Below are 27,099 nucleotides of genomic sequence, written 5' to 3' on the forward strand. Positions count from 1 at the left end.
GGAGGGACATGGAGGCAGGGTGGGTGACCCTAGCTGCTGTGTTTTGGCAGTTCTTTGGCAGTAGTGTCTTACTCTCCAGGTTTGGAAATCATTCCATTCTCCCTTTTGGTTTCTCTCCGATTTTGCTGTATCTTTCCTATTTCAAAGACACCTGGCTGGCATGAACTCGGCCTGGTCTGGCTGCCCTGGGCAACACAGGAGGCACCATTACTTCCCTTGCTAACCCAGAATTCTCTTTCACAGGAGAGTGGGAACCCAGCCATGAGGCCCAGGCCCACAGCTGTCTCCCCTCACTTTGTCCACAAAGTGAACCATCCCCACCCTTCAGACACTTCACCCCAGCCCTCCCCCATCAGCTGCAGTCACGGTCCTCTTCCCCCCCATCCCCCCACAAAGCCATAGCTGAGGGGCTAAAAGGGGAAGGGCCTGCTGCCCCATCTTTGGCACCTAACTGGTCCTTCTTTGCTTGACTGACATCAGAGGACAGGACACATCCCCTTGTCTATGCTGGGGAGTGAACCCCAAGAAAGCATCCCCCCAACCCCCGGCCACATATCCTGCATTACAATGGATCTAAGCTGTGTGGCAGGCCCCCGGGGCCCAGTACTCAACAAAAGCAAGGCTCTAATTGGCCATGATAGCACAAGTGCTGCACAGAAGGTGACGCACCTGCTTTCGGAGTGCTCTTCCACTTCTGCTATGCTGTCACACACGCACCAGCTGGCCTCGGAATTCCACCGGGTCCACGCCCACAGCAGTGACATGAGGGCAGGTGCTTGATGGGGTCTGGGTGGTTTGTCAGGTAGCAGAGAGGGGGTTTCCACCACCTCTCTCTCACCCAACATCCCTCCCCAAGACCTATCCTCAGGGCCGCTTGATTCCTTTTCTGCCCTCCGCTCCCCGTACCCAGCAGTCCCCATGATCCCATCTCCATTAGCTCAGTACAGGTAGTTCTGCCTGACCCAGTGGGCACTCCTAGGACTGGCGTTCTGCTCTCTCTGCCTGGGAGGAATTTCCTCATGGACGAGGGAGGAAAATTCCACTGCTGGAAGTAAAATCCACATGTATTTCTCCATCTGTGGATGGACTGAATGCATGGTGCTGTCTTTGACTAACACCAGCCCCTGCATCATACGCCCTCTGCTATCTATAGCATCTTTCTCCCTGGTTCCACCTCCCACACTTGTCTGCAGTGCAGGATTTCATATGCAATACTATTCACCCTCTTTTAGTTCCCTCTCAACCTTTCCTATACAGATTGTAATTAAGGGATGAGATACACTTTGGGAGATTAGGGTCTCCTGGGATTTTCTTTGCTGGACATGAATTAAATTGCAAGCAGCATGGCTTGCATGGTCAGATCGACATCAGCCTTTGTGGCAACCGACCTGTTTTTTCTAGCCCTCATGAATAAGTAATAAAAGATTCATTTATTCAGAGATAAGGAAAGCAGGAAGTTTACAAAAAACACAGCACAAAAACCCCAGTGCAAACTGTAAAATGACAGAGCTCTTAGCAACCACTGGCAAGTGGCTCCCCCCTCCTTCTTTCTCTAATTAAAGGCTGTTTCCATGTCACCCAAAGGCGGCTGTGTGCGGACACAGCGTTTACAGAGAGAGACTGTTCCAGGCCCACTCTCCAGTACAGCTGCAAGGCACAAACAGGAGTATTCTGTTCTCCCGCAGCTGGCTGCAGTTAGGGCAAGTGCCCTGCTCCAAGCTCTCTGGTATGCGTTTAAGGAGAATTCACCTCACAAATATACAAACTTGACCAAAATATTTTCCTGAGCTGTCTTGTCCATTTCCTTTCCCTGGGTTGCTAATCAGGAGATCTGGTTGTCAGCAGAAGCCTGTTCCTTTCAAACAGCTTCCTCCCTGTACGCAGCATATCTGGTGACATCATGCCCCAGTGCGGTCACGTCATCGCTCCTGGACTGAGCTGTCACTGAGCGAATCAAGCAGGAGTACAGAGCTGTTTTCAGTGGAGAACACTGCTATTCACATACCAACTATGCAGTGAGAACAGGACTGTTTCAGAGGAATATGCTAAAACATTTGCAAGATGCAGTTACATCAGTATAGTTCAGGTAGGAGTTGGGCTTTCTTGGCCTAACACGCTAATAATCACTATTTATTATTTTCACTGGCATTACGCTCAGAGGCCATAGTCAGAATCTGGGCCCCATTCTTCTGGGTGCTATACAAGCGCAGAGGAAGAAATGCTGCTTGCCCCAAAGAGTTTACTGTCTACTTGTTGAATGTAACAGTGGTGCATTGCTAGAGATTGGATACCTGCCTTTGCTTGGAAACAATACTTTAGGAAAACAAAAATGGAGGCAGGTTTGTATGGTCAGATACCTGCACCGATGGGTAACATTTTCAAAACCACTTACAGGATTTAGGAGGCTACGGGTAAAATTATCAAAAACATCTAAGTGCTTTAGGATCCTAAGTCCCATTTTCAAAAGTGGCAGGCACTTACAGCCAGATTTTCGAAGGTATTTAGACACCTGAAGATGCAGATAGGTATCTAGTGGGGTTTTCTAAAGCATCTAAGTAGGTTTGGTGTATAATCCAATGAAAGTTAGGCACTGAGATGCTTTTGAAAATCTCACTAGGCACCTATCTGCATCTTTAGGCATGTAAATACCCTTTGAAAATCTGGCTGTAAGTGCCCAAGTCACTTTTGAAAATGGGACTTGGTTTTCTAAATAACCAAGGTGCTTTGGAAAATGTTACCCTCTGCCAATCAATATTCTGATTCCAGCTCGCTACTGGCCACAATTCACTGCCACTCCTGGAAGTCCCACGCTGGGCAGATGTCTGAGAGCCACCATTTCATTCCCAGGAGCACAGCCTCCGGGAGGAGATGCTGGTGGGAACGCTGTCAATGCCATACTTGGACAAATGGTCACCGTACGCTGGAGCTCACCTCGATCTCTAGGTAGTCGTGGAGCTTCTTGCAGGTAGCAGCGAAGGTTTCAGTCGTGCCAAATTCAAAATACCACAGCTTGTTCTTCATCCTGACACACAGAACAAAGAGAGTTGGGATGACTCATTAGCACATTTGTCTGGAGACATGGCTCCATCCCTAATCCCTTCCCCTCCAGGCCAAGGTTCTCCAGCCCCACTGACAGGGGCATTGTACCAGCCTGCTGCTGAGATCCTGCCTGCAAGTTTGTCTCCCAGGAAAAGTGGGATACCGTCACATGGAGTGATGCTGGCCAGCCAATGTGATATAGTCACATGCCCCGAGACCAGCTGAATATGGGCTATCAGGGTGGCTGGCGAGGCTCAAGAGTACAGAAGCGGAGATGTTTCTGAAGCCCTGAATTCATGCAGGCGAGGGAACACCAGCCGCAGCCTTGGATACACAAGATGAATCATTGAGCTTTGTGACGGGTTGTGCATACCCCGCACTGGAGAAGAAAGGGTTAACCCCACACTATGGGTGGCAGAAGTCCCACCCCTCAGGCCATGCTAGGCATACTCCAACTGCTGCCTCAGTATAAAAGGGAGCAACCCAGCTCATTCTAGGTAGGTGGCTGGAGGGGAAGGACCTTCAGCTGAAGCTCCTGCTGAAGAGCCTTTGCTGGCAAGAGCCAGAGACCCTGCGAGCCGGACTGGAGGCAAGGAGCCCTGGAGGATCGTCCATGCTGAGGAGCTCAGAGACCCTGACGCCCCATGGACAGCAGCTTCTGGAACTATGGGAGGAAGTGACCTGTGGGGGTGAGCGAGTGGTATCTCCCACCCGAGTGAGGTCAGTATGTTTTGGTGGGATTCCCAGCTAACCCAGTGACTGAGCCCTCTGTCAGTGTTAGGGCCCTGAATCAGGGCCCAGGCTCCCCTACTCGGGCTGTCATCCCCTTGGTGGTGGCCCCACCTTTCCTCACCACATTGACTCTGGCCACTGGGCTGTGCTGCCCTGTGCCTGAGGACTACCATATTGACTGTAGCCATTAGGCTGTAAGTCTGGCCACTGGGCCGCTCCACCCCGAACCTGAGCGTTGTTAGCTGAATGCTGTCTGCTAAGCCACCCTGCCCTGCCCCCGAGGTTGATTACATGGACTTTAGCCACTGAACTGCACTGTCCTTGGGCTGGGGGGTTGTTAGACTGATTCCGGCCACTCGGCCGCATTGCCCTGAGTGTAAGGGCTGCTGTACCTGGCCACCAGGGAGAGTAACTGTGGTGATATCACCGCCCTGCCCTGCCCCAAATGGGGACAGGGTGTGCATAAACTGCGACAAGCATGTTCACACTGAGCTGGGCAGTGGGGTGGAAATCCGGAGAGCAGGAATTCCTGCTTTTGGCCAGGCCTGGCATATCACAGGAGCAGCTCCACACCCTGACAGCTAAACCAGGCAGGGCAGAGACAGTCAGGTGTCAAGTGCACCGAGCCTTCTCCAGCACCACTCAGGGTCTGCAGTAACAACTTAGAGAACACAGCTGCAGTCACAACGGGGCTTCTCGGAGGCAGTGGTCCCCCCAGCTCCTCCTGGGGTGGGGCAACACCTAGAGGTGGGGTGGGGCAACAGCTCTTCTCAGTCTCCAGCTCTCCTCTTGAGCGGAAGACACTGCACCATGGTATGGGGTACAGCAGAGCCAGGCAAAGGAGACCTCTAGCAGGCTCTCTGCTCCACCCCCTTCCCTAGGGGTCAGGAATCCTACCAGCCCCTCATGGGCCATCACCCCTGTTGGGAGGAGAGGAACTGGCCCCCAGAGCAGCAGCAGGAGGGTGCATTTCCCCAGTCACATGTCAGCTCTGGGCACATGGGTTTGAGTGGTGGAGGGCAGCATGGAGAAGAGGCTGGGAGCGTGGCCGGCGATCGCTTTGCCCAGCAGGGTGGAGCGAGGGCTAGATTATGGAGGCACAAGGAAGCAGCTAGCTTGGTTAAAAGGAGATTGAATAGAGGAAAGAGCTGGGCCAGGCAGGTCAGGGAGGATCCCAAAAGCAAGACCACAAAGCTGTCAGTGGGGTGAGTGGTCAGGGTCTAGCAGCAAAGGACCAAAAATACAGAAATATCAATTAACTACACATTGCCCATTTGAACCAGGGATTAAGGTGATTTAATGCTTTCAGAGTCCCCTACATGCTTTGGGGTGCTAGCCAAGTAAATAATAGGGTAGTAATAAGCTGATTGAATTAGCTGCTACAAAGCCAGGAGCAGGGAGAGTAGGGAAATGCATTGTGGGTTGGATTAAAAGTACACTGTGGTCTTGGGGAGAGTGGCTAAAAATCAATGGGATTCACTAGAGACAAATGCAAAATGTTTTCGTTGGCACATGCCCAAACACAAATGGGGGTGTCTGGCTAGGAAACAGCAGCACATGCCAGGATCTAGGGTTGTAGGGGAGGATTGATTATACATTAGTCAGCAATGCAAAGCTAGAGTGAAAAAGGAGCATGCTATATTGGGCTGCGTCAATAGTACTGCGTGTAGAACAAGACACGTAATTCTTGCTGTCTTGCTATCACTAGTTAGGGCCATTGGGGGCACTGGGGACAGCTCTGTGGCCCAGAATCCCCAAACAGAACCTGCTTTTCAAAGGGTGTTGCCTAAATGAAAGCACCCAAATGAGTACTTTGCAACTGAACTGGTTCTCTGGATACTGCCACAGCCAGCCTTAGAAACGTACATTTACCTGTTGCAATGGTTACTGGGATATTGGCACTAATCCCCGATTCTGTGTTCCAGGAGTCCCACCAATATCCAGTTGGTGGATTTGGTAGGTTTAAGAGAGCCAAATGTGCCTGCTGATTTGAGCACCCAAGTGAGCAAGTGGGAGCCTCCCTGCAGTGCCCACGTTTCAAAACCTCTCAGTTGGCAGAGTGTTCAGAAAGCAGCAGAAAGGCAGACCGGAAGGGTCAGAAAACTGGGCATGCTCAGTCTAGGGAAGGGAGACAGCATAGCTGTCAGCAAATACTAACCTGAAGGGATGTTGCACAGGGACTCGTTATTCTAGTACTCAATGAAAACAGACCATGTACTAACAAGTCAAAGCTTCAGCAGAGAAATGTAGCCAAAATCTGGGCCAGGTTCAGCCCAGGATCTAAGAACAGACTCTAGTGGAGGCCCTGGCCATAGAGAGGGAGTTGCAACAATGGAAAGCACCTGAAACCCCTCTCCGTTCTGGGGGCTCAAAGATGGCCCATACCCCCAGAAAAGTGAAGCCATCTGGCTAGGGATGGGGCATGGCCAGAGCAGCTGGAGGATGGAATGAGTTAGTGCATCCACTAACCCGCCTGCACCATCAACCAGCCCCATGGAAATCCAAGAGAGAAGGAGACAGCAGGACTCATCTTGCTCACCTGCTAGTGCACCAGGGTGATTTACACTTTCCCTCCCCAGCCGCAGGGACTCTGTCCCTACGCTAGTAAGATCGACTAGAGAACTCAATGGAGCAATTTGCAATTGGAGGAGGATATGGAATGGCCATGGCTGAAGACAGCCAAGGCTGGATATGATGGGCTGAACAGCTATAGGGTGACAAACTCCATCTGGTCGTCATGCAAAAGGATCTAGGAAGATTTACATGTTTCATTGTTATTACGCAGCTAGCAGTCATATGGATGCAACGGGCAGCATGACAGGACTCTTATGAGACGGTGATAAAGAATCACTGAAACAACTGCATTGTAACACTGAACAAGGAATTTGATTAGAATACAGAAAAGTAAGTATTACCCTTAAAACTACTGCCTTTCCAACTAACGAGCATTTCTTCTGCTCTAGTCCCAGCGGTGCCAACTCTCATGGTTTTATCATGACTCTCATAACATTTGATTTTCTTAAAGCCCCAGCTCCTGGAGTCAGGGGATTTTGTGAGAATCTCAGCTTTTATTAAAAAAAAATGCAAGTTTCTAGTGCTCCTCGTGGCAGAGAAAAGCTTGGAAATGTGACCCTTAGGGTATGTCAACACTGCAATCGTGTGGACATACTTGAGCTAGATTTGATCTAGCTAGTTCAGGTACGGGCTAAGTAAAGCTGCAGCCACATGGGCCTCAGCTTGGGCTGTACAAGCCTGCCCAGAAGCCAGGGTAATTACGAGGGTAGCTAACCTGCAGTGAAGTGTGTGCTACCACTGCTCCGGTACCTGACTTAGCTGTAATACACGCCTCATGCTACATACAGGACAGGAGTCCAGATACACTGTGACAGTGATGCCCATGGAATAACAATAAAGCAGACATGTGGCCTTCTGGCACTGTCAAAAGGGAGGGCGCTTGACAGAGTTTCCAGGCACCTGGATGAGACGGCTGTGACGTATCCACGGAAATCATTTATGGCTCTGGCTACCCTAGCAACAGGGCTGGCCCTAGATCAAATGGTGCCCCAGAAGAGGAGAGTCTTTGCCACCCCCATCGTTAAATTTTTGAATTCCTTGTTTTGTATTGTATGTGTAGCCCATTTCACGACTTGGATGCACGATTTGCATGCATGATTTATCCCGGTCATAAGACGCTAATTTGACATAAGACATAATTTGCATGCTAGAATCTGTAAACAACAAACAGCCCCGCAAGTCCAGCTCTCCCCAAACCTGGCACCCCAGGTGGTCGCCTGCCCCTAAATCCAGCCCTGCCTACCAAAACAGCACCATGTTTACACAAGTGGTTGTGGTCCAACTATGTGAGTAGGTGGGATTTCCTTGCTTGCATGGCTAGAAATCAAACTATGTTCTAGCCATGATAAAGGCCATGCTTAACCTGCCTATGCTGGGCTACTATGCATTGCAGGCAGCTGGGGCTGAAGACAGCTTGATCTAAGCAAGGCACAGCCGCAGTTTCTGAGCAGACCACGGGCCAGTCCTGCCTCTGCTGCCAGTTCTAGCTCCATACAGCAGAGCCATTACAGCACCTCTTAGCAGCTGGGGAGGTTCCTAGTGCACACACGGCCCAAGGCACTACCACCTGGCACAGATTCCTCTCCACACACCCTCGGGAAGCAGCCTGTTCCAGCCATGTCTGGCCACCGACAGGCCATTTTTAACCATGTACAAAGAGAGCCTAGGTCTTGGGCACCTCCATGTCATGGCTGGGAGGGCTCAGGCCTTGCCTGGCACACAGCACTGCTGAAAAGCCCACCTCATCCTTTAGGTGCCACAGTAGGAAATCTGGCCTGGATCTTAAGGTTGGGGGGGAGGGGGAAGAAATGGGGAAGGAGAACCACCGGGACCCACCAGCCACATGTGCCCTCACTGCTCCTAGCTATGAGAAGGCAGCAGAGGGGCTGCAGTCAAACAGCAGCGATTAGAGAGGACAGGGGCCGTCTCCTCAGCTCTCCCCACTCCAGAGGCTGCATGCAGCCCTGCCAGCCAGGGAAAGCAATGACTTTGCTTTCCAGTGATGTGTCCAAATCCACCACCTGACAGAACTGGCTGCGTGCCTGGGGCCAAGCGGGCTCACACAGACTGAGCCGATAGCAAATTCTGTCAGTAGCAGTTTTGGACCTTGCACCAGCAGCTCCTGGACGGGGCAGTGGCCTCCCCACAAAATCCCATTGAACCAGGAGGGCCCTGCTCCACCTTAAAGCCGATGCCTCCTTTGCCTGGCTCCCTGCTGGTTTGCCTGGCACAGCCTGAGCTTCCAGGGTCCGCAGCCCTGCCATGTGGACTGCCCCAAGACCAGGGAGGAACCCCAGGGCTTCCAGGCTCCTGACTCCTCCATCGTCACTTCTCAGAATAACCAGGTCAGAAGGGGAGAATGCAGCACCGGGGTCCAGGTGAGGAAGCAACCATGGAGGCACAGTGGGCTGCTAGGAGGAGGCAAGAAGACAGCAAGAGAAACCAAGAGGAGATTCAGGCTGGGGGCATGCCGGGGGGAGGGTGTTGGATCTCTTGTGGGGAAGAGAGCAGGGGACATGCAGTTTGGAGGGGCCAGGCCACTTGTCGTGGGCAATGAGTCGCTAGTCTTCACCAAATAAGTGCCGGGCTCATCCCCTGTGTTACAAAGTCCAAATCTGGAACCCTAGGAAGTCACTAGAATTTGGCCATTGAATCCAACAGGATGAGATGTGAGGGTTTAGCAGGAGTGGCTGAATAAGCCCTCAACACTCTCTCACTGCAGCCCAAAAATGACAAAACCACGGCCTGACTGGTGCTCCTTTTGAGCCACCTGGGATTTGAGCAAGCCGGGAGCAGCTCCCGTTCTCCTTAACTGTTCAGCAGGCTCTTGGTGGCAGGGGAGGGATGGAAAGACAGGGTGCATCTGCCTGAGGTCTTCCCTTGGCTATTTGTTCTGTGCTGGGCTTGTTTGACTCCCTGGGCTGTGCTTCAAGGAGCTGCCCCAGGACCGGAGAGTTCTGCACTGTAGCCCAAAGCTGGAGCTGAGGTTCTTTGGTGCTTCTCTAATAGGTATTTCGGAAAATCATGGCCCTCAGGGGGGATTTGCCTGTGTCTCTCTTGCATGGCTCATAAGCCACCGGCTCCTGCTGCAAACATGCCATTTTTATAAACTCCAAGTGAAACGTGAGCTAGTCCAAACCTGCGGCTCTGCCTGGGCTGGATAGCCTGCTCTTGCTAGCCCTGGAGTTTGGTGCTAATTGTGAAGTGGGAATGAATGTAGCTGGGTTTGCAGCCAAATCCTACCACCTTTCCAAGAACACTGAAATATCCAGCCCTATAGGACAGGTGAACCGAGACACCCAACATGGCCTAGATCACAGTACACTGCATGTTTATTTCCTCAGCTCAGGTGCAGCTTCTGGGTCTCAAGCACTCCCACTGTTGTTGTTGCTATTTTACAGCGGTTGGATTAAGTCTATCATGGCTCACCACCAGAGCCCAGATCTTAACCTTTGAAGCATATGGCAAAGCCCCTCTTCTTACTGCCTTCTCCAAAAGGGCTGGTTGCTCCTTTTCAACCTGACTGGTTAGTCAAAGTGCAGGGCCCTGGAGATCTTCCAGCTAGAAGGAGACATCGATGGAGGATGCTGTCTTCTTTGCTGTCACCTTGTTTAGTTACTAGTAACCAGGGGCAGCAGGTTTGTAGAAATTTTGGTGGTGCCCAGAACACCCAGAAACTCCCCCCCCACCCCCGCCAACTCCCCCCACACACCTGCCTAAGGCTCTGGGAGGGAGTTTAGGTGGAGGAGGGGGTCTGAGGTTCAGGCGATTGGGGTGCATGAGGGGGTGGGGATGCAGGCTCTGAGAGGGAGTTTGGGTGCAGAAGGGGTGAGAGGTCACGCTCTGGGAGGGAGTTTCGGTTCGGGGGTGTGAGGGAGTTCAGTGGGGGGCGGGGTCTGAGGTGCAGACTCTGGGATGGAGTTTGGGTGCAGGTTCTGGGCTGGGGCAGGGGATTGGGGTACAGGTTCTGGGCTGGGGAAGGGGAATGGAGTGCAGGCTCTGGAAGGTAATTTGGGTGCAGAAGGGGTGAGTTTGGGCTCTGGGAGGGAGTTTGGGTGGGGGTGGGGGAGGGGGTCTGGAGTGCAGGCTCTGGGAACGAGTTTAGGTGCTGGGTGCAGGCTCTGGGCAGGGGGTGGGGGTTCAGGAGGGGGTGGGTGTGCAGGCTCTGGGAGGGAGTTTGGGGGCAAGAGGGGGGGTGGGGGTGCAGGAGGAAATTTGGGGGCCGAAGGGTGTGTTTGCAGAGGGGGTGTGGGTGCAGGCTCTGGAAGTGGATGGGGGGGGTTCGATGCTTACCTGGGGCATCCCCTCTGGCAGCGGCTCCTAAGCGGGGCAGGCCTGGGGGAGGGGGGGTCTCCTCACGCTGCTGTCTCCAGGCACTGCCCCTGCAGCTTCCCATTGGCCGCAGGGGCGTTTGGGGCAGGGGCAGCGCACAGCGGTGCAACCCCCTCACACGGGTTGCAAGAACCTGCCGGCAGCCACGGGGAACAAGCGCGCAGGAAGCCGCTCAGCCCCGCTGCGCTGCTGGGTGGCGGTGGGAGCCCCTGGGCTGTTTTAAATCACCCGGGGGCGGCAGGTGGGGCTGGGGGAAGTGCGGGGGGAGTGTGGTGGGGGGAGGTGGGAAACTTTGCTGGAGCCGGGCCCCTGGGACAGGAATATTCCTGGTGCCCAGGCTCCACCGGCCCATAGAACTCGCCACCCATGCTGGGAACGTACAAAATCCTGCTTCTCTGAATGCAGGAGGATTCACAAACAAAGGGAGCAGTTTCTTTGCTTGCAGCCCCAACTTTCTTTAGCCAACAGACTCAAAAGTTCTCTCTCTCTAGCTATAACCAAGGTCACACTTGTGTTCACAGGCTGCTGCTTGCCTCTGCCTTTCTCTCTTCTTGTCTTTTTTACTCTTTTCTCTCTTCTGCCTTCCCCCCACATGCACCTCTACTCAAAACAATACTCAGCCAAAAGCTCCTAGGTGCTCACATACTCCTTTCGTCTTATGTGACTCAGTGAGCAGTGGGGGCCTCAGGACAGAGGCAGAGCGGGGACGTGAAGGAGGCGAGTGAGGGCAGGCCTTGGAGGGAAGAGGTGAAGGTGGGGTGGGAAGAGGAGCAGCACAGGTGGGGCCAAAGAGGAATAATGGGAGTGGGGCCCTGGGGCGGAGCGCAAGCAGGGCCATGGCCCTGGTGTCTGTGCTTTCTAAGGCAGTGGGGCGGCGGCTGTTTGGGGAGGCTTAGCCTCCCCTGGCCTATTTTACCCGCCGCCCCTGTCCAGTTCCCAGGACCATGCTGGCACCGAAAGCCTAGACAGTTGGATTCTGTGCTCCCTGCAAGATAAGCCCTTAAAGCAAGATTGGTCCAATGCAGCACTTCCTCCTCCCTTGGCTGGTGGGGAATGCTTCTACCAGCATCACGCTGGTATGGCCAAAGGCTTTACCTGCTGTTGAATTTCTCAGGGTGCTTTTCTCTCATCACGTGGAATCGATGCGCGATGGAGGCATCCTGCAGGGAGAGGGAATGAAAGGACACATGAGTTGAGTTATGGGAAATGCCTGATGACAGAAGAGAGACATTTCCAGAAAATCAACATGAACTTGCCAAGAGCTGAGATTCAGATAAGGAAATATCTCCTTAGCCAGGACATCAGCTCCTGGGGGCTAACGCCTGGAACCGAGGTTTACTCGGGGCTGTGATTTCTGCGCTAAGACCTCGTTAGGGTTTCTTTATTTAACAGCCAGACGTCATCCAGGTCTGAGTTACCAGCAAAGCCCCCCAGGAAACAGGTAAGTTAGGACACTAGCTCAGGGTCAGTGTGCTCTGCTGCTGACAGAGCTGGGCCCTGCTGGGAGAAGAGGGAACTGTGGGAGGCTGAGGCAAGGAGGTGACAAAGGAAAAGTCACAGACATCTCAAATGCTGACGGTATCTGAGTTTATCAGAATTTTCCATGACTAAGCTGTGATTTCCCCTGATGTCCTGCTAATGCCTTGGAACTACAGAATTCCCTGGCCATGCAGGCAAGCTGGAAAGGTGCCCTGAGTGCATAGAGACACAAAAAATACAAAACAAACAAAAAACGGTAAAGGACAATCCTGCACTAGCAGGGAGGACAGGGACTAGATGACTCAATGGTATTTTACCTCTCTGTTTCTATGCCCTTAAAGCCATCATCGGGTATTAATAGGGGTCCGATAATGTTACACTCATTGCACATAGCACGGGACCACTCTGTGATAAGACAGCATTCTGTATCGCCCACTACGCCAGGTTAGAAAAAGAGTATGTTAGACACCTAACCACTTAAATTCCCCTCTTCCATCAACTTCTGTAGAGCTATGCCTGCGTACCTGAGAAGAGAGTTTGGGCCAGCCATGGTAAATGGGCATGTTAAACAAGATGCAATTTGCTAACTTGGCCTCCCTCCTAGGCTACCCAAACCCATGTGGGAGCTCTGAGCTGGAGAAGGATGGCAAGTGACCAAACAGCTAGCTAGGGGGAAAAGTGATGGTGTTTCTTTCCTTCCTTCCACCCTTGAAGCAGCATCTGACAATTGCTAGAGGGTCAGGCACTGGAGGAAGTACCACCCACAGAAGCCCGAGCAAAAGAACTCTGCGGCCACCTGATCGGTCTACACCAACTATTTAAACCAGGAAGTTGCCCCAGGGAGCTGCCTGAACAACAGTGTAGACACTCTGGCTTGCTACTGCTACAGACTTTGTCTTTTGCCCCATCTTGCTCCTGATCCCTGCCTTCGGCCCCCTGCCCAGCTTGACCTTGGTGTCCATCTCCTGACTTGGCTTGGTAACTAGTCCCAACTTCTGCCTTCGACCCTGGCCCAGCTGCCTACGCCCTGCCCTGGCCATTACAGGCAGCTTCTCTGGGGTGAAAGGAATTAAGCTTTAACACCCAACCAGACCTACCTCAGTGATGAAGGGGGGGCGGAGGGGCAGAATACCACTCGATGCTCCAGTGAGCACAATTTCCCTCTCTGGTTCCCTGTCTGCCATTCTAATTGTCCCACATGAGAGATTAACTGCCACGACTCGCTACAGAGGATATGTTAGAGGGGAGATTTTAACCAGACACTCTGCTTGTCTGGAAAGATGTGACAGCCCGTATGTGCCATGGGACCGGATGTGAGAGCAGCCATGTGAGTGTGGGGTATAAAGTGAGCCGCTTCAGTAGTTTTCAAGCGTCCCTATAAAATACAGTATACAAACCGTGCTGGGGGACCTCTTTCAAGTCTCAGGGCTCGGGTGGCACTGGCAACGCGTGCACTACATCAAGGCATCAGCAGCCCATTTGTTGCCAACAAGCCAGTGACAGGATCACCACCAAGGGCTGTTGGAGCGCCCCGAGCTAAACATAGCACATGAGCTACATGCAATCCAAACCTTCCGGTCTGTGCTATGGCTGCTGCCCAGCATTCCTCACGCCCAAAAATAAAGGAGGAGGAGACAGGAAGTGGCAGTCCAGCTGCCCAAGACTGTCAGTACCAAACCTCCCAAGCATGACTTAAGCTTTCAGGGTGTCCCCCTTTTATTGGCTCCCCAGCACCCTGCAGCCTTCCGTAACAGACTGCTTGGAAGAGGTTGTTTTATAGCCTCAGTGCCCTTTTATTTTGGTCAATGGGCTCCCCACCAAAACAAGAAACCCAGCAGCCCAGGACTCTGGATCAACCTTGCAAGAGCCAAGCTGTTTGCAGGCACAATGCAGCAGGGAAGCAGCTGTCATAAAGAAGCACATTTCGAGTCCACGTGGTCAAGGGTTTGCTAGGAAAAATGATTTTTAAAAATCCAGTAAAACCCAGTGAGACGGGGTGAGGAAACTGCCTGTTTGTCTGCTCCCAAATAAACCTCCTCGGAGGACAGTGCTGTGCGCTCATGGAGATCTCCGCGGAGAGGGGCCCGGATGATTCCTGCTCACAACTCAACCTGTGCCCACACATGGGGCCTACTACATGTTTACCACAGTCCTGCTGTATCACACCAGGAATGGTTGATATTAACCCCTTCCCTTCCAGGGAAAGCCATGGCCTGTTGGAAAAAAATGCTCCAATTATATTCCCGTGCAAGAAGAAATGCTTATTCGTTCTGAGCCACGTGAAATGTTTATTGCCTATGCTTGTGCCTTTGGAGCAAAGGACGCATAGCAGTTCTGCTCCCCAAACCGGAGTCACTCTGGATTCATGTCCCAGCCTGATTTTACAGGGGAGGGAATGGCTGCACGGGACCGGGGCTGGCAAATGGGATTATATGAACTACAGGGCTCTCTCAAAGCTTCAGTGGTACCTGCCAATATCTGGAGAAAGATTTTCATGCTGGTTCTATAGGCAGCAGTGTTAGTGACTAAGACAGACATTCCGGAGACTATTTTGAGCTGGTAATCTTACTCTAGCCCAGTAATAATGTGTGCCACAAGCACTCAGCAGAACATTGTAATACCAGCCAGCCCATATGGGTTTAATTTAATCAGAGAGACATCAAATCGAAGGCCTGCTGACTAAGCAAAGCACTTAAGCGTGGGCTTAACCTTCGATCTGAATTTAAACGCTTTGCTGAATCGCGGACTAAATGCCTTCACTCAGTCCCTGGGGAAGAAGGAGTTTGCCAAAGGTTTGATTTGCCGATGGAAATTTCCTGTGACATTTTCACGCCCATACTAGAAGTAAGCACAAATTTCCAAACTTTTCAAAGTGCATCCATCTCTCCTCCCACTGGTGTTCGAATTGCCCACCTCCCTTCCCAGCTGGTGGCTCCTACCATCCTGTGGCAACCACAGTAATTGTTGACAAAGAAAAATATCCAATGTGTTTTTATCTGGCTTGATGCACGTTAGCAACTGGAAATAAACAGGAGAATGAGCATCATGTAAGTGCTCCATGGACCACAGTGTGAGAACCCCTTCTCTAAGTTCTGTCTTATATAGGGCCAGGGTCTACCCCAGGCAGGGTATCCCCAGCTAAGAGAAAGGAAACTGAGAACCCATAGTCCACCTGCGCAAGAGTTAACTCATGTGTTTGCCTGACACACTCTCGCAGCAAGGTGTTGCTGGGGGACTGACAGTGCATGTAAAGCTTTGCAGGATTAGGGTGTACAAGGCACATCTGTGGAAGGGTGGGCACCCCCCCTTCAGTACCAGGACTGGCACCCCTCCTTGCATTAAAAGTAACAATTATAAAAATCTCATTTAACATTTTTGCCCTTTTCCTAGCCCAGACCCCAGCCTGTTCCCTTGTTTTTAAATCCTCCCCTATTTGCATTTCATGCTGTCATAAACTCTAGTCCTTTCCTGGTTGTTCATTCTCAATCTGGAAGGGTTACACTGCTGACAATGTCCCAGCCCTTCCCTGCAGAGGGCTCCCCAGCACATTGTGCCCGCTTCCTGCTGCCTGTGCATCAGCCCCAGGAGCACCATGGGCATGGCCAGGCCATGGGGCAGTGGGAGACTGCAGCTTTTTAAAGCCCCGCTGTGAAGGAGGACGGGCTCTGCACTGCCTCTCGATCCTGCCCCACTCCATAGGGATGCTGATCCTGCAGACTGATGGAAAGATCCACCCTCACCTGTGAAGGAAGCAGAGGTGGAGCAAAATCGTGGCCCCACTGCAGTCAATGGCACAGCTCCCATTGGCTTCAGTGGTGCCAACACCGCACCGATGACCTGCGCAGAGGCGTAGCAGAGGCAGCCTCTCCGCCAGCCAGGCTCCTTTCCAGTGTCCCAGGTCAGGTCCCTCATCCTGATGACTCTGTTTTCCCACTTTCCCAAGCCATGCCAGCCTCGGCCAGGACCGACTCATTCCTTTCTCCCAGAGAACGCATTGCTAAGGACGGGCAGCCCGCGGGCGGCTGGTGACTAGCTGGGGCTGCCCAGCATTCAGAAGGTCACACCCCAGGCTGGCTCCCCGCCTTCCAAAACGTGAAAAAGAAAATAAAGGACATTTACTCTCCAGCAGGAAATGGCAAGGTACCAAACGAGGGGAAGGTGCCCGTCAGATGCCGCGAGGGGAGGGGTGGGGGTGACTTAGAAGGGACTCATGCACTCGGGAGCCTATGTCTCATTGAGCCTTAGGCTCCTATGTCACTGATGCCGGGCTTCGCAAAGGGACATTGGCATGGCGACACTCAGCATCACCACACCTAACCACTAGGCGCCCAGAAAATCGCAGGTACAACACTGGCATCCACACAGCCCAAGCTTGGCACCCAGGCCCCTTGAACAACAAATCGGGGGAGACGGGCTCCTAAGCATGGTCTCCAACAAAGCCGGAGTGACAGGCGGAGAGCCATCTAAGCAAGCCAATGGGAGGTGGAGATGTGAGCAGTGTGTGCTAAGCCCCGCCCCACTTTAGGAAGGTGGGGCATCTGGGCTTTAGGCACTTTTGAGACTTGTACCCCTTATATCATTCCCCATCTGCAAGGCTGATCATTGGTTTGGAAGCAAGAGTCATGCTGGATGAGTCAAGATGTGCAGCAAACAGCAATGAGGACAGGAAAATGATGCAAAGGGACCCAGAGCGATGATACTCAGAATGTGGTTCGGGACCTGCGAGTAGCTCTTTAATGCTTCTCCTGAGGCTCTTTGCAGCCCACGATATTAAAACACCGTGGGATTTAATTAGTAACCGATCTAAGTTATTAACCAATCAGGAGGCTTTTACTATGTTATTAACCAATTGTAGTTGATAAAATAATAAGAGTTGGTCAGTCATTTTGCTGTGAGAATAATATATATAAGCTATGTTCCCCCGTCATACTGTTTGAACATGAATATATAGTGCTACAGAAAATGAAACCTTGAATTCACACTTCTGTGGCTCTTTGGGTAATTCTGATGGCTAATTTCCCGAGTTCTGAATACCACTGGCTTAGACAGATGAACAGGGAATATCACCAGGAAAGTCCACCTGGAAAAATGCCAGCTAATCCAGCCCCGGATGATACCCGAACCCAGAGCTCCGCGGTGTATTTTATGTGGCTTTTCTCAGAGGTCACAGAACTTTTCAAACCTAAAGGCTCAGTCAGTACCCCTAGGAAGTATCATTAGAGCCATTCCCTAGAGGTAAACTGAGGCACTGACAGGTTAGATTTTGAGATTAGACATTTGCCTGAGATTAGAGAGGTTCTTGGGAGGAGCCAGAAATAGAAGCTATGGGCCAAAATCTGATCTGGTTTGAGCAGGTGTGATTCCACTGACAGCACTAGAATTACACTCAAAAGTTGAGCCAAGTTACACAACTTCTGCCTTGTGACTGAGTTTCTGTTTGCCTTTTACTATTTGTCTGCCTTGTCTGTGCAGAGGACAAGCTCCCAAAAGCAAGACACATACAATGCAGAGCCTCATCTGGGGTAAATGGGCATGAAAAAAGCACTGACAATTAACAGCGACCAAGAATCTGCCTCTCTGTGTGCCTGACGCAACAGGGCCCGGCCACTCCCTTGGGTGTTTGCACACTGCTACAATACACATAGGACCAACAGGGCAGTTCCCTTTCACCTGCCTCTCTATAGTTTTTATCAGAGTGGATTCACTTTTTTTTTGGAGGACGCATCTCCTCAGTATAAACTGCTTGGGGCGCTGGGAGGTTTTTCAGAAACACTCAGTGTTGGTGAAACTCTGTCCCCACTGGAGTTGCCTTTTGAAAAGGCCCTCTCCCCCCCGGGTGTGTAGGTCTCTGTAAAACAGGGGGGCGCCTCGCAAGTGGTACAGCGATCGGATACAGAGAGAGTCACAGCAGGGGACTGCTGCTGGGGTGACGACTTCAGATATCAGAATTATGTGGCCCCTAATGAGTGTGTTATGCTGCAGATCAGAGTGTAAGGTTGAAATTGGCTTCCCCAGGCCCAGGGTGAGAGATCCTAGCAGATCTCAGCAATGGACTAGGTCAGAACTGAGGTGCCCTGGCAGAGACACCTTGGGAAGAGACTATTATGGCAGCTTGGTCAGGGCTATTACTCCAGGCACTAACGTCTGCTCTCAGTTCAACCAGCATCGCTTTGCCAATCTGCTGTTACAAAGAGCAAAGACCTTCATTCGCTGTCAAGCAACGTCAGTCTGCAGGAGGCCCTTCCTAAGTGGGATTTCCCACCAGGAATATCCCATCCCCCCCGCTGTGGTGGCCTGGGCCTGCAGAGCCAGCAGCAGCCCCACTGCTCCAGGGCTAGCTTTACGAAGTGCCTGGGGTACTGTCTGAGTGAGGAATGCCACTGCAAAATAGCGACCCGCTCCTGACTGACCTCAGTGGAACTAGCTGGGTAAGGAGGGATGACACCTGGGAGCCGACTCGTTGGGCTGCATCCTAGACTTTTGGACAAGCAGCATGAAAATGCTCCACAGGTCACTGCACACTGCCGTTCCACGCAGCCTGGGCCCATCGTGATGTGGGGTGCAGGGCTGTGACTCAGACGTAACCAGCACAGGTCCACACAGTGACTTTAAAGTACTGGCTGTGTGCCAACATGGAAAGCATGGTACGGCCAAAGGGCTCTGCTATGCCAGTGTCTGCATGCCAGCCCAACACGCCACTCCTCACTAATCCCGCCTCGCCCTGGCTGAGCCAGGTCTGGGCAGATTCATTGTTCTCCTGCCAGAAGGGAAATCCCAGAACTACTTACCACGCCTATGGAGAAATAGTTGTTGATTATGCTGTACGGGACAGGGTCTCCGTTCTCCTCCTTGTCCGTGGGGATCACGTCAATCCGCCATCTGTCCAACATGACCTCAATGCTGTGCTCAATGTCCTTCAGCACCTTCAGCAGGCTGCCCCCTTCGTAACCTCGGGAGGGAGAAAGCATTGGGTTGCTGTTAGCGCAAGAGAGATGCTCAGAGCAGCACAGTGAATGCCAATGGGGGCACATGGCAGTGCCACTTGGAGTCAGGCGATGAGAGGGTTAACCAGGGCAGCTTGCTGGTGTACACCTCTGCTAGCAATAGGTGGGACACACAGCCCAGTGCCATGCTGAGTTGGCAGGGGTCACTGGCGGCACTGGGGGCATGCTACAGTGTGACCATCTGTAGTACAGAGACTTGCTCGTGGCTGGTAGGGTGCAGCAGCGACCAGGGTTGCTGTTGTCAGCAATGAACAGGGCCCAGCACTGACTGCAATGGCAGATCAGGCTGCGAGGGCCTGACAATCACCGAAAGGGTTGCTGGGAGGGACTCAGCAGGACCTGGGATCAGGGCAAGAAGGGGGAAGTTTGTGGGGTAACTGGCAGTGGGCAGGACTCAGTAGGTTGTGGGGTCACTGGCAGTTCCATAGATACTTCCCTGACCAAGGATCAGACCCAGGCCCCAGTGGGGAAGGCACCAAATTCTGACCACCAGACCATCAGGGAGACACCACACGCTGCTCAGCAGTGACGAGGGTCAGGGTCGGGCCTGTGGGGTCAGGGCAGAGGCAGGTCGGGTCCGGGGGGTCACTGGCAGACAGGTCGGGTCTGCAGGGTCAAGGCTGTGGGATCAGGGCAGAGATGAGTTGGATCTGCGGGCTCAAGGCTGCGGGGTCAGGGCAGAGCCGGGTTGGGTCTGTGGGGTGGGGGCCAGGGCAGAGCCGGGTCGGGTTCGTGATGCACTGGATGGGTCCCAGCAGGCTGCAGAACTGAGAAGAGAGTGAACAGGACCATCCCTCCCTCCCACCATGGAGTGCCATCACAGTTGCGGGAGGCGAGCGCAGCAGAGCGGGAGGAGGCTTTGCAAAGCTTAGCTCCAGGTGGGCACAAATCCACCCGCAGGAGTCCCTGGGCAAGCAGCAGAGCCCACCTGGGATCTGGGGTTGGCCCCTCTGCATCTTGTTAGAACAGCATCCTATTCCCTGGGCCCAGGGCTGCCTCTACACAGCAAAGGACGCAGGTGGCTCACATGGGCCATTGGGCCTTGTCCAGATCCACTGCCCAGGTTTCAGAGCCAGCTCTCTGGAACTGCAGGAGCGAGAGCTGCAAGTCCAGCTGGGAGCCAAGATGCAGCTGTTCCTAGCCCATGGCGAGTAACAACCAGGCCAGCAGCCCACACAGGTGGCCACAGCGCCCACTCTCTACTGAGGCTCTTCTCCAGGGCCCATCACCAGGGTATCCGAGAGCCTCCCACTGTCCCTTGGCCACAGGATGGAGACTGTGTGTCTGAGCATCCTGCCTCTCATCTGGTCTCAGGGCCTGTTGCTGTTGTTGTGGGAGTGGTAGGCTGCCAGGCTGGTATTTCACTCAGAAGGCGCGGAGGCCTGGGGCTCATTCTCACCTCCTCCGGCAGGACGTGCCATGGCCTCAGACCAGCTGCCAAGACAGCTCTCCTCTGCTGGCATGAGGCTGTGTCCGGGGGCTGCTCAGCTCAGCGCTGCTGTGGATGGAGCTGCCGGCGGAGCTCTCAGCCCCTTAGCAAGACCTGCTCGTGGAGGTAACTCGGCCCAGTGCCAGATAGTGGCACCCCAGTGGGAACCCTGATCTTGAGGTGGATCTGCTGTTCTGCAGGGAGCCGGCATCATGGGCAGAGCATGAGGTGGGGCCGGATGGCTGCTGGGTCTTGGCCCTGCTGATGTCAACGCCCACATTCCCAGCCCAGCCCAGCCCAGCACCAGCAATCCAGCACCGAATCATGAGGGCCTTGTCTCTGTCCACGGCCCAGCATTCGGGGGCACAGACTTCATGCCAGCAGCAACTGATAGGCTATTTTGGCAGTTGGAACTATCTGCATGTCCAGAAGCCGCGAGGGATACTGACCAACTCCTGGCTCTGGACTGAGGAGACTACCAGATCGCAGGCTCCCTTGAGAACTGCTGTGGGGCAACCTGCTCTTCACACCTCTCCCCTTCCTGCCAGGGTCACCTCTGTCTTGCTCAGGTTTAGCTCCCATCACCTGCTTCTCTGCCACATGCCAGGGACTGAGCTAGCCAGGTGATGGGCTGCAGGAGGGGCTGAGTTAGAGCCAGGTCAGTGTTTGAATCCTTACTGCCTCTCTATTCCTGCAGGGGCTGCACGCAGACACTAAGCACGAAGGGTGATCCATGGCATGGAGCCCGGGGAGGCACATGGTGGCTAAAGCGGTGATGGGCGGCTGCTCCTCGAGCTCTGAGCCCGACCCACAAGGACCTTTCCGGCCAACCACGTGGGGATACACGGGCTGGGGTCAGTAGTTTCGAATGCTGCAGGAATGGGGAGCTGGGGTTGTTTTCTATGGGGGTTTGAATGGCCCTTGTTAAGTGACTTTCCTACTCCGTTGTGCATGGGTATCAGGAGAGGCTGGTGGCCACAGGATTCCCCGGCTCAGATGTACACACATGGGAAACTGAGTGGGAGGGAGCAAAGGGCAGATGAAGCGGTGGTGGAAACCCCAACTTGTGCAGTGGCAAGCTGGCCTGGTCAGGGAGAAGCAGCCCGGCCTGGCCCGATGGCGGGCGTGGGAAAGTTCAGAGACAAAACGGAGTGCAAACGCCCCGCTGTACTAGATCAGGGTGCTCCTGGAGAGGCGAGGGACAGCTGGCTTCGGTTAGGGCCGAATCCAAACTGGGCCATCCAGCGCATCGCACGCTCCACAGGGCTCCATTTCCCGGCAGGGCATTTGCTGTTTCCCTGGCGCTCCGGTGTGGGAAGGGCTCAGTGTCTGCTGCAGTGCTGCCAGGCAGGAAAATCATTCAGCTTCATGAGGGAGTTCGGTGCAACATCCCAGGCCTTGCCCCCCGGAGGCTCATTCCAGGGCGCCGTGTGATCCCAGGCAAAGAGAGCAGCGAGTCACCCAGCAAGGCTCTGGATCCGGGGAGTCCAAAGCAGACTGGATGGGAGGCAGAGCGGAGCCAGCAAAGAGCCTGGGACACCGAGTGCAGGAGGATGTGGAAAAAGCTAATGTACTCAATACTTTTTTTGTCTCTGTCTTCACAAACAAGGTCAGCTCCCAGACTACTGCACTGGGCAGCACAGCATGGGGAGGAGGTGACCAGCCGTCCGTGGAGAAAGAAGTGGTTCGGGACTATTTAGAAAAGCTGGATGTGCACAAGTCCATGGGGCTGGATGCGTTGCATCTGAGAGTGCTAAAGGAGTTGGCGGATGTAATTGCAGAGCCATTGGCCATTATCTTTGAAAATTCATGGCGATCCGGGGAAGTCCCGGACGACTGGAAAAAGGCTAATGTAGTACCCATCTTTAAAAAAGGGAAGGAGGAGGATCCTGGGAACTACAGGCCAGTCAGCCTCACCTCAGTCCCTGGAAAAATCAAGGAGCAGGTCCTCAAGGAATCAATTCTGAAGCACTTAGATGAGAGGAAAGTGATCAGGAACAGTCAGCATAGATTCACCAAGGGCAAGTCATGCCTGACTAATCTAATTGCCTTCTATGATGAGATAACTGGTTCTGTAGATGAAGGGAAAACTGTGGACGTGTTGTTCCTTGACTTTAGCAAAGCTTTTGACACTGTCTCCCACAGTATTCTTGTCAGCAAGTTAAAGAAGTATGGGCTGGATGAATGCACTATAAGATGGGTAGAAAGTTGGCTGGATTGTCGGGCTCAATGGGTAGTGATCAATGGCTCCACGTCTAGTTGGCAGCCTGTATCAAGCGGAGTGCCCCAAGGGTCGGTCCTGGGGCCGGTTTTGTTCAATATCTTCATTAATGATCTGGACGATGGTGTGGATTGCACCCTCAGCAAGTTTGCAGATGACACTAAACTGGGAGGAGTGGTAGATACGCTGGAGGGTAGGGATAGGATACAGAGGGACCTAGACAATTTGGAGGATTGGGCCAAAAGAAATCTGATGAGGTTCAACAAGGACAAGTGCAGAGTCCTGCACTTAGGACAGAAGAATCCAATGCACCGCTACAGACTAGGGACCGAATGGCTCGGCAGCAGTTCTGCAGAAAAGGACCGAGGGGTTACAGTGGACGAGAAGCTGGATGTGAGTCAACAGTGTGCTCTTGTTGCCAAGAAGGCAAATGGCATTTTGGGATGTATAAATAGGGGCATTGCCAGCAGATCGAGGGACGTGATCGTTCCCCTCTATTCAACATTGGTGAGGCCTCATCTGGAGTGCTGTGTCGAGTTTTGGGCCCCACACTACAAGAAGGATGTGGAAAAATTGGAGAGAGTCCAGCGGAGGGCAACAAAAATGATTAGGGGACTGGAACACATGACTTATGAGGAGAGGCTGAGGGAACTGGGATTGTTTAGTCTACAGAAGAGAAGAATGAGGGGGGATTTGATAGCTACTTCCAACTACCTGAAAGGGGGTTCCAAAGAGGATGGATCTAGACTGTTCTCAGTGGTAGCGGATGACAGGACAAGGAGTAATGGTCTCAAGTTGCAGTGGGGGAGATTTAGGTTGGATATTAGGAAAAACTTTTTCACAAGGAGGCTGGTGAAATACTGGAATGCGTTACCTAGGGAGGTGGTGGAATCTCCTTCCTTAGAAGTTTTTAAGGTCAGGCTTGACAAAGCCCTGGCTGGGATGATTTAACTGGGGATTGGTCCTGCTTTGAGCAGGGGGTTGGACTAGATGACCTCCTGAGATCCCTTCCAACCCTGATATTCTATGATTCTATGAAGGGAGCGGGGACATGATTTCCTCTGGAAGCCAGAGGAAGCCCTTCCCTTCCAGCTCCATTCAGAGGCTGGGCCCGGCCCAGAGTCCATGCCGCTCAGCAGCAAGCCAGGCCACTCCAGGATTTCGAAGACAAGAAGCCTAAGAAAAATCTCTCTGTCTTTCCAGTCAGAGCCTTTACAATCCCACAAAGCGATGGCACCAGTCACGGTCTAAATTAGAGCAGCACCTAACGTGCTGTCAGGGGGTCGGGTGGGGGGGCTCAGTGCACTAGATGCTGTATTCAGAGTAACAGCCGTGTTAGTCTGTATTCGCAAAAAGAAAAGGAGTACTTGTGGCACCTTAGAGACTAACCAATTTATTTGAGCATGAGCTCATCAGGTTGAAGTGAGCTGTAGCTCACGAAAGCTCATGCTCAAATAAATTGGTTAGTCTCTAAGGTGTCACAAGTCCTCCTTTTCTAGATGCTGTATGTACACTCAGCAAGAGGCCATCCCAGCCTCAAAGAGATCACAGCCCAAGCTGGCAAGACCAAGGTGGGGGGGGGGGGAAGAATTGTTCTTCCTGCTGTACAGATGAGGGGGACTGAGGTCCAGAGTGACTTGGCCGAGGTCACCCAGGGATGGAGCTGGGAATCGAACCTGGACTGCCTAACTCCCCGCCCAGGGTCTAACACAAGCCTAGAAGAACTGGAAGTTGGAGAAGGAAGATCTGGCTTGTCAGAGTCTGAGCTGTCTCTCCTCTATGCTCTGCTCTCTCGGTTCAGAAGGACTGGGAAGCTACAGTGACAAGAACACAGCCGGCCCTAACAGCTAGGTGGAGACACAGATGCAGACACATTAGTTTTGCAAACAACAATCAGGTAGAGAGGCCAATGCAGATGTATCACTTAATAACCCACAAAAATGGAGCCCATGTGACAAGGGCCAGTCACACTCTCTCACACATGCAGCCGGTTGCTGTACATGTATGTGTGCCTCGCTCCCCTCCCCCGGGCTGGCTTGTCTTCTCAGGCCTGCTCTGGGCACAGACTTGTGCTGGTTTAACTAAAGGTGTGTTATGGAGCCATTGCAGCCCGCCATGTAGACGCTCTGATTTCTGTTTATATTCATGCAGCTGAAGTCAGCTCCTTCCCAGCTAAGCTACGCTGAAATTAGCGCACCCATCCAGGGCTTTGCACCGGTTTAACTACAGCAGTTTTTAAACCGATGCAAGTTAATCTGGCACAACTCTCCTATGTAAACAAGGCCCCAGAGCACAGCCTCTTCAGAGCAGAGTCTGTGTCTGTTCAGAAAACACTGACTGCACTTGGGTGCAACAGCAGGCCAGCTACATCGAGTGAGGATCTGGCCGAAGGCACCATTGCTGCCATTCTAACTGTGACCCTGTAGCCTGCTCCATGGACGTGGACTCCCGTGCCCAGGCGATGCTCTGTGAGGGTGCTGGGGTCTGCTGGCTGGGAGCACGTTACAGGATCGGGGCCTCAGATGGGGTTTCATTTCTCCTTTGCTGGCATTCTGATGAAGCAGAACTGTGGGCTGATAAACCGTCCCCACACACCTACAGAAAGCCAATTCTCAGGCTATTTCAGGGGGAGGACTGGAACCAAAACTGTGCCATGAAACGTGACTCTTACAGTGGTGACGGAGAGAACTCCTTGTTATTATTCCTTATTTATAGAAACAGCAGCTCTGGTGTACGTGGCACACATGAGAGGAGAATAAGACAAGGTCCCAAGGAGCTCCCCCATCCCAATTAGAGAGGTGACCTACTGCGAAATGACAATTCCTGGCTCTTCTACAAGGCAGATCTCAAAGCGTTTTACAAAGGAGGTCAGCGCGGATGGGGAAACTGAGGCACAGAGCATTAAGTGGCTTGCATAAGATCACCCTGCGGCAAAGCCAGGAATAGAACCCAGGGGTCCTGTGTCCCAGGCCAGTGCTCTATCCACTAGGTCACAACCCCCCAAGGGGAGATGGAGGAGGAGCCCCTTACACCCCATAAGAATTTGAATCCTTTGCCTGGGCTGCTCTAGCAGATAAGCTGTGTATCTTGGAAAGCAGAGGGGTGACTCACCAGGGTACATTTTCAGCCTGATGCAGCTGAATTTGCTGTGTTCACTAGCATTACCAGCAAATCCTTGTGCCTCTGGACGGCAAGCATGGCGGTGGGTTTGCACCAAGAGTCCACGCACCCTGAGAAGGGACAGTTTTGCCCCTTGGATGTACAGCACGTGCCTACAAAGGCAGCTTGGAAGTGTGTTCTGTGGTGCCCAGGTCGGAGTGGGCCAGCTGGCCAAGTCAGGAAGCCTCACCTCCTCCCCAGCGCAGACACCTGGCCAGGTCGTTGCCCGTTCCCAGTGGCAGGACAGCCACAGGGGGGTGCTTCAGCAAGTTCACCTTGTCTGCAATGCAAAGAGAGAAAGTTGTTAGCACAGACACAAGCCAGCAGCCTTTCGGCTGAGTCCCCATCCTATTATCCACAATGCAGGGGCTCCTGGCAAAGTGCAAAGAGCTGAAAACCAGACTCATCCTTTCTGGGAAAAAACAGAGTGATTCTGCTTCTTTGTGGCACTGCAGATTCCAGGAAGAGCCTGTGCCAGCCTGGAAATGGGGCAAATGCATGTGGAAGCATGGGCATACCCGGGTAGCAAGCAGGTGTCCTCTACCCCTGGTGATTCCATCCACAAGGGGGCAGCTCGCAGGCAGAAGCCAGTGTCTGATAGCTCAGCCTGCTTGCCAGGAGCTGCCAGAAGATGCCATTGGTAGGTGCCTCCTAACACGGGGCAGAAATAGAAGCTCAGAGGGATGTCTTCAGAAGAAAGCTCTGCACATCAGGGAGACCCGGTGTGGCGGGCAGGCCACAGGGCAGAGTCGGGAGAGCGGTTCACCCGAAGAGCCACAGGAGCAGAGAGGAACAGAGGGGAGGCTGCAGAACACGACAGGGACAGGACAAAGCCAGAGGGGTGGTAGTGAGCAGGGCTGCAGCGGAAGATAAAGCAGACCGTGGGAAGGCTTGGAAGCAGCAGGAAGCCAGCGCCAAGGCCGGCAGGAGAGAAGAGAGCTAGGGCAGAATGGGGACCTTCTGCCCCTTGGCATATTTTCTAGGAGAGTGCAGGTCAGCTCCCACCACAGGGAGTCAGACCAGAGAGCTCCATCACAGCGTCTCACCCAGGTTACAAGCGCGGCTGCTCTACGGTGCGGCAGCATACAGAACTCCTTAGCTCAGGTCTCTTGGGCACACACACAGTGCAT

General features: G+C 53.0%; 1 protein-coding gene across 1 annotated transcript in view; it reads right to left on the reverse strand.

The window, feature by feature from the left end:
• Positions 1–27,099, reverse strand: part of DGKG (diacylglycerol kinase gamma) — a 131,372-nt gene that overhangs the window by 37,850 nt on the left and 66,423 nt on the right. The window contains exons 19-22 of the mRNA XM_084639796.1: positions 26,160–26,249; positions 18,945–19,105; positions 11,773–11,837; positions 2,932–3,022 (exon numbers count right to left, since the gene is read on the reverse strand). Of these exons, the coding sequence (XP_084495922.1) occupies positions 2,932–3,022; positions 11,773–11,837; positions 18,945–19,105; positions 26,160–26,249 (407 nt within the window). The remainder of the gene's footprint in view (positions 1–2,931; positions 3,023–11,772; positions 11,838–18,944; positions 19,106–26,159; positions 26,250–27,099) is intronic.

Source organism: Lepidochelys olivacea (genome assembly GCF_965140295.1).
Source record: "Lepidochelys olivacea isolate rLepOli2 genome assembly, chromosome: 9".
Taxonomy (NCBI): domain Eukaryota; kingdom Metazoa; phylum Chordata; order Testudines; family Cheloniidae; genus Lepidochelys; species Lepidochelys olivacea.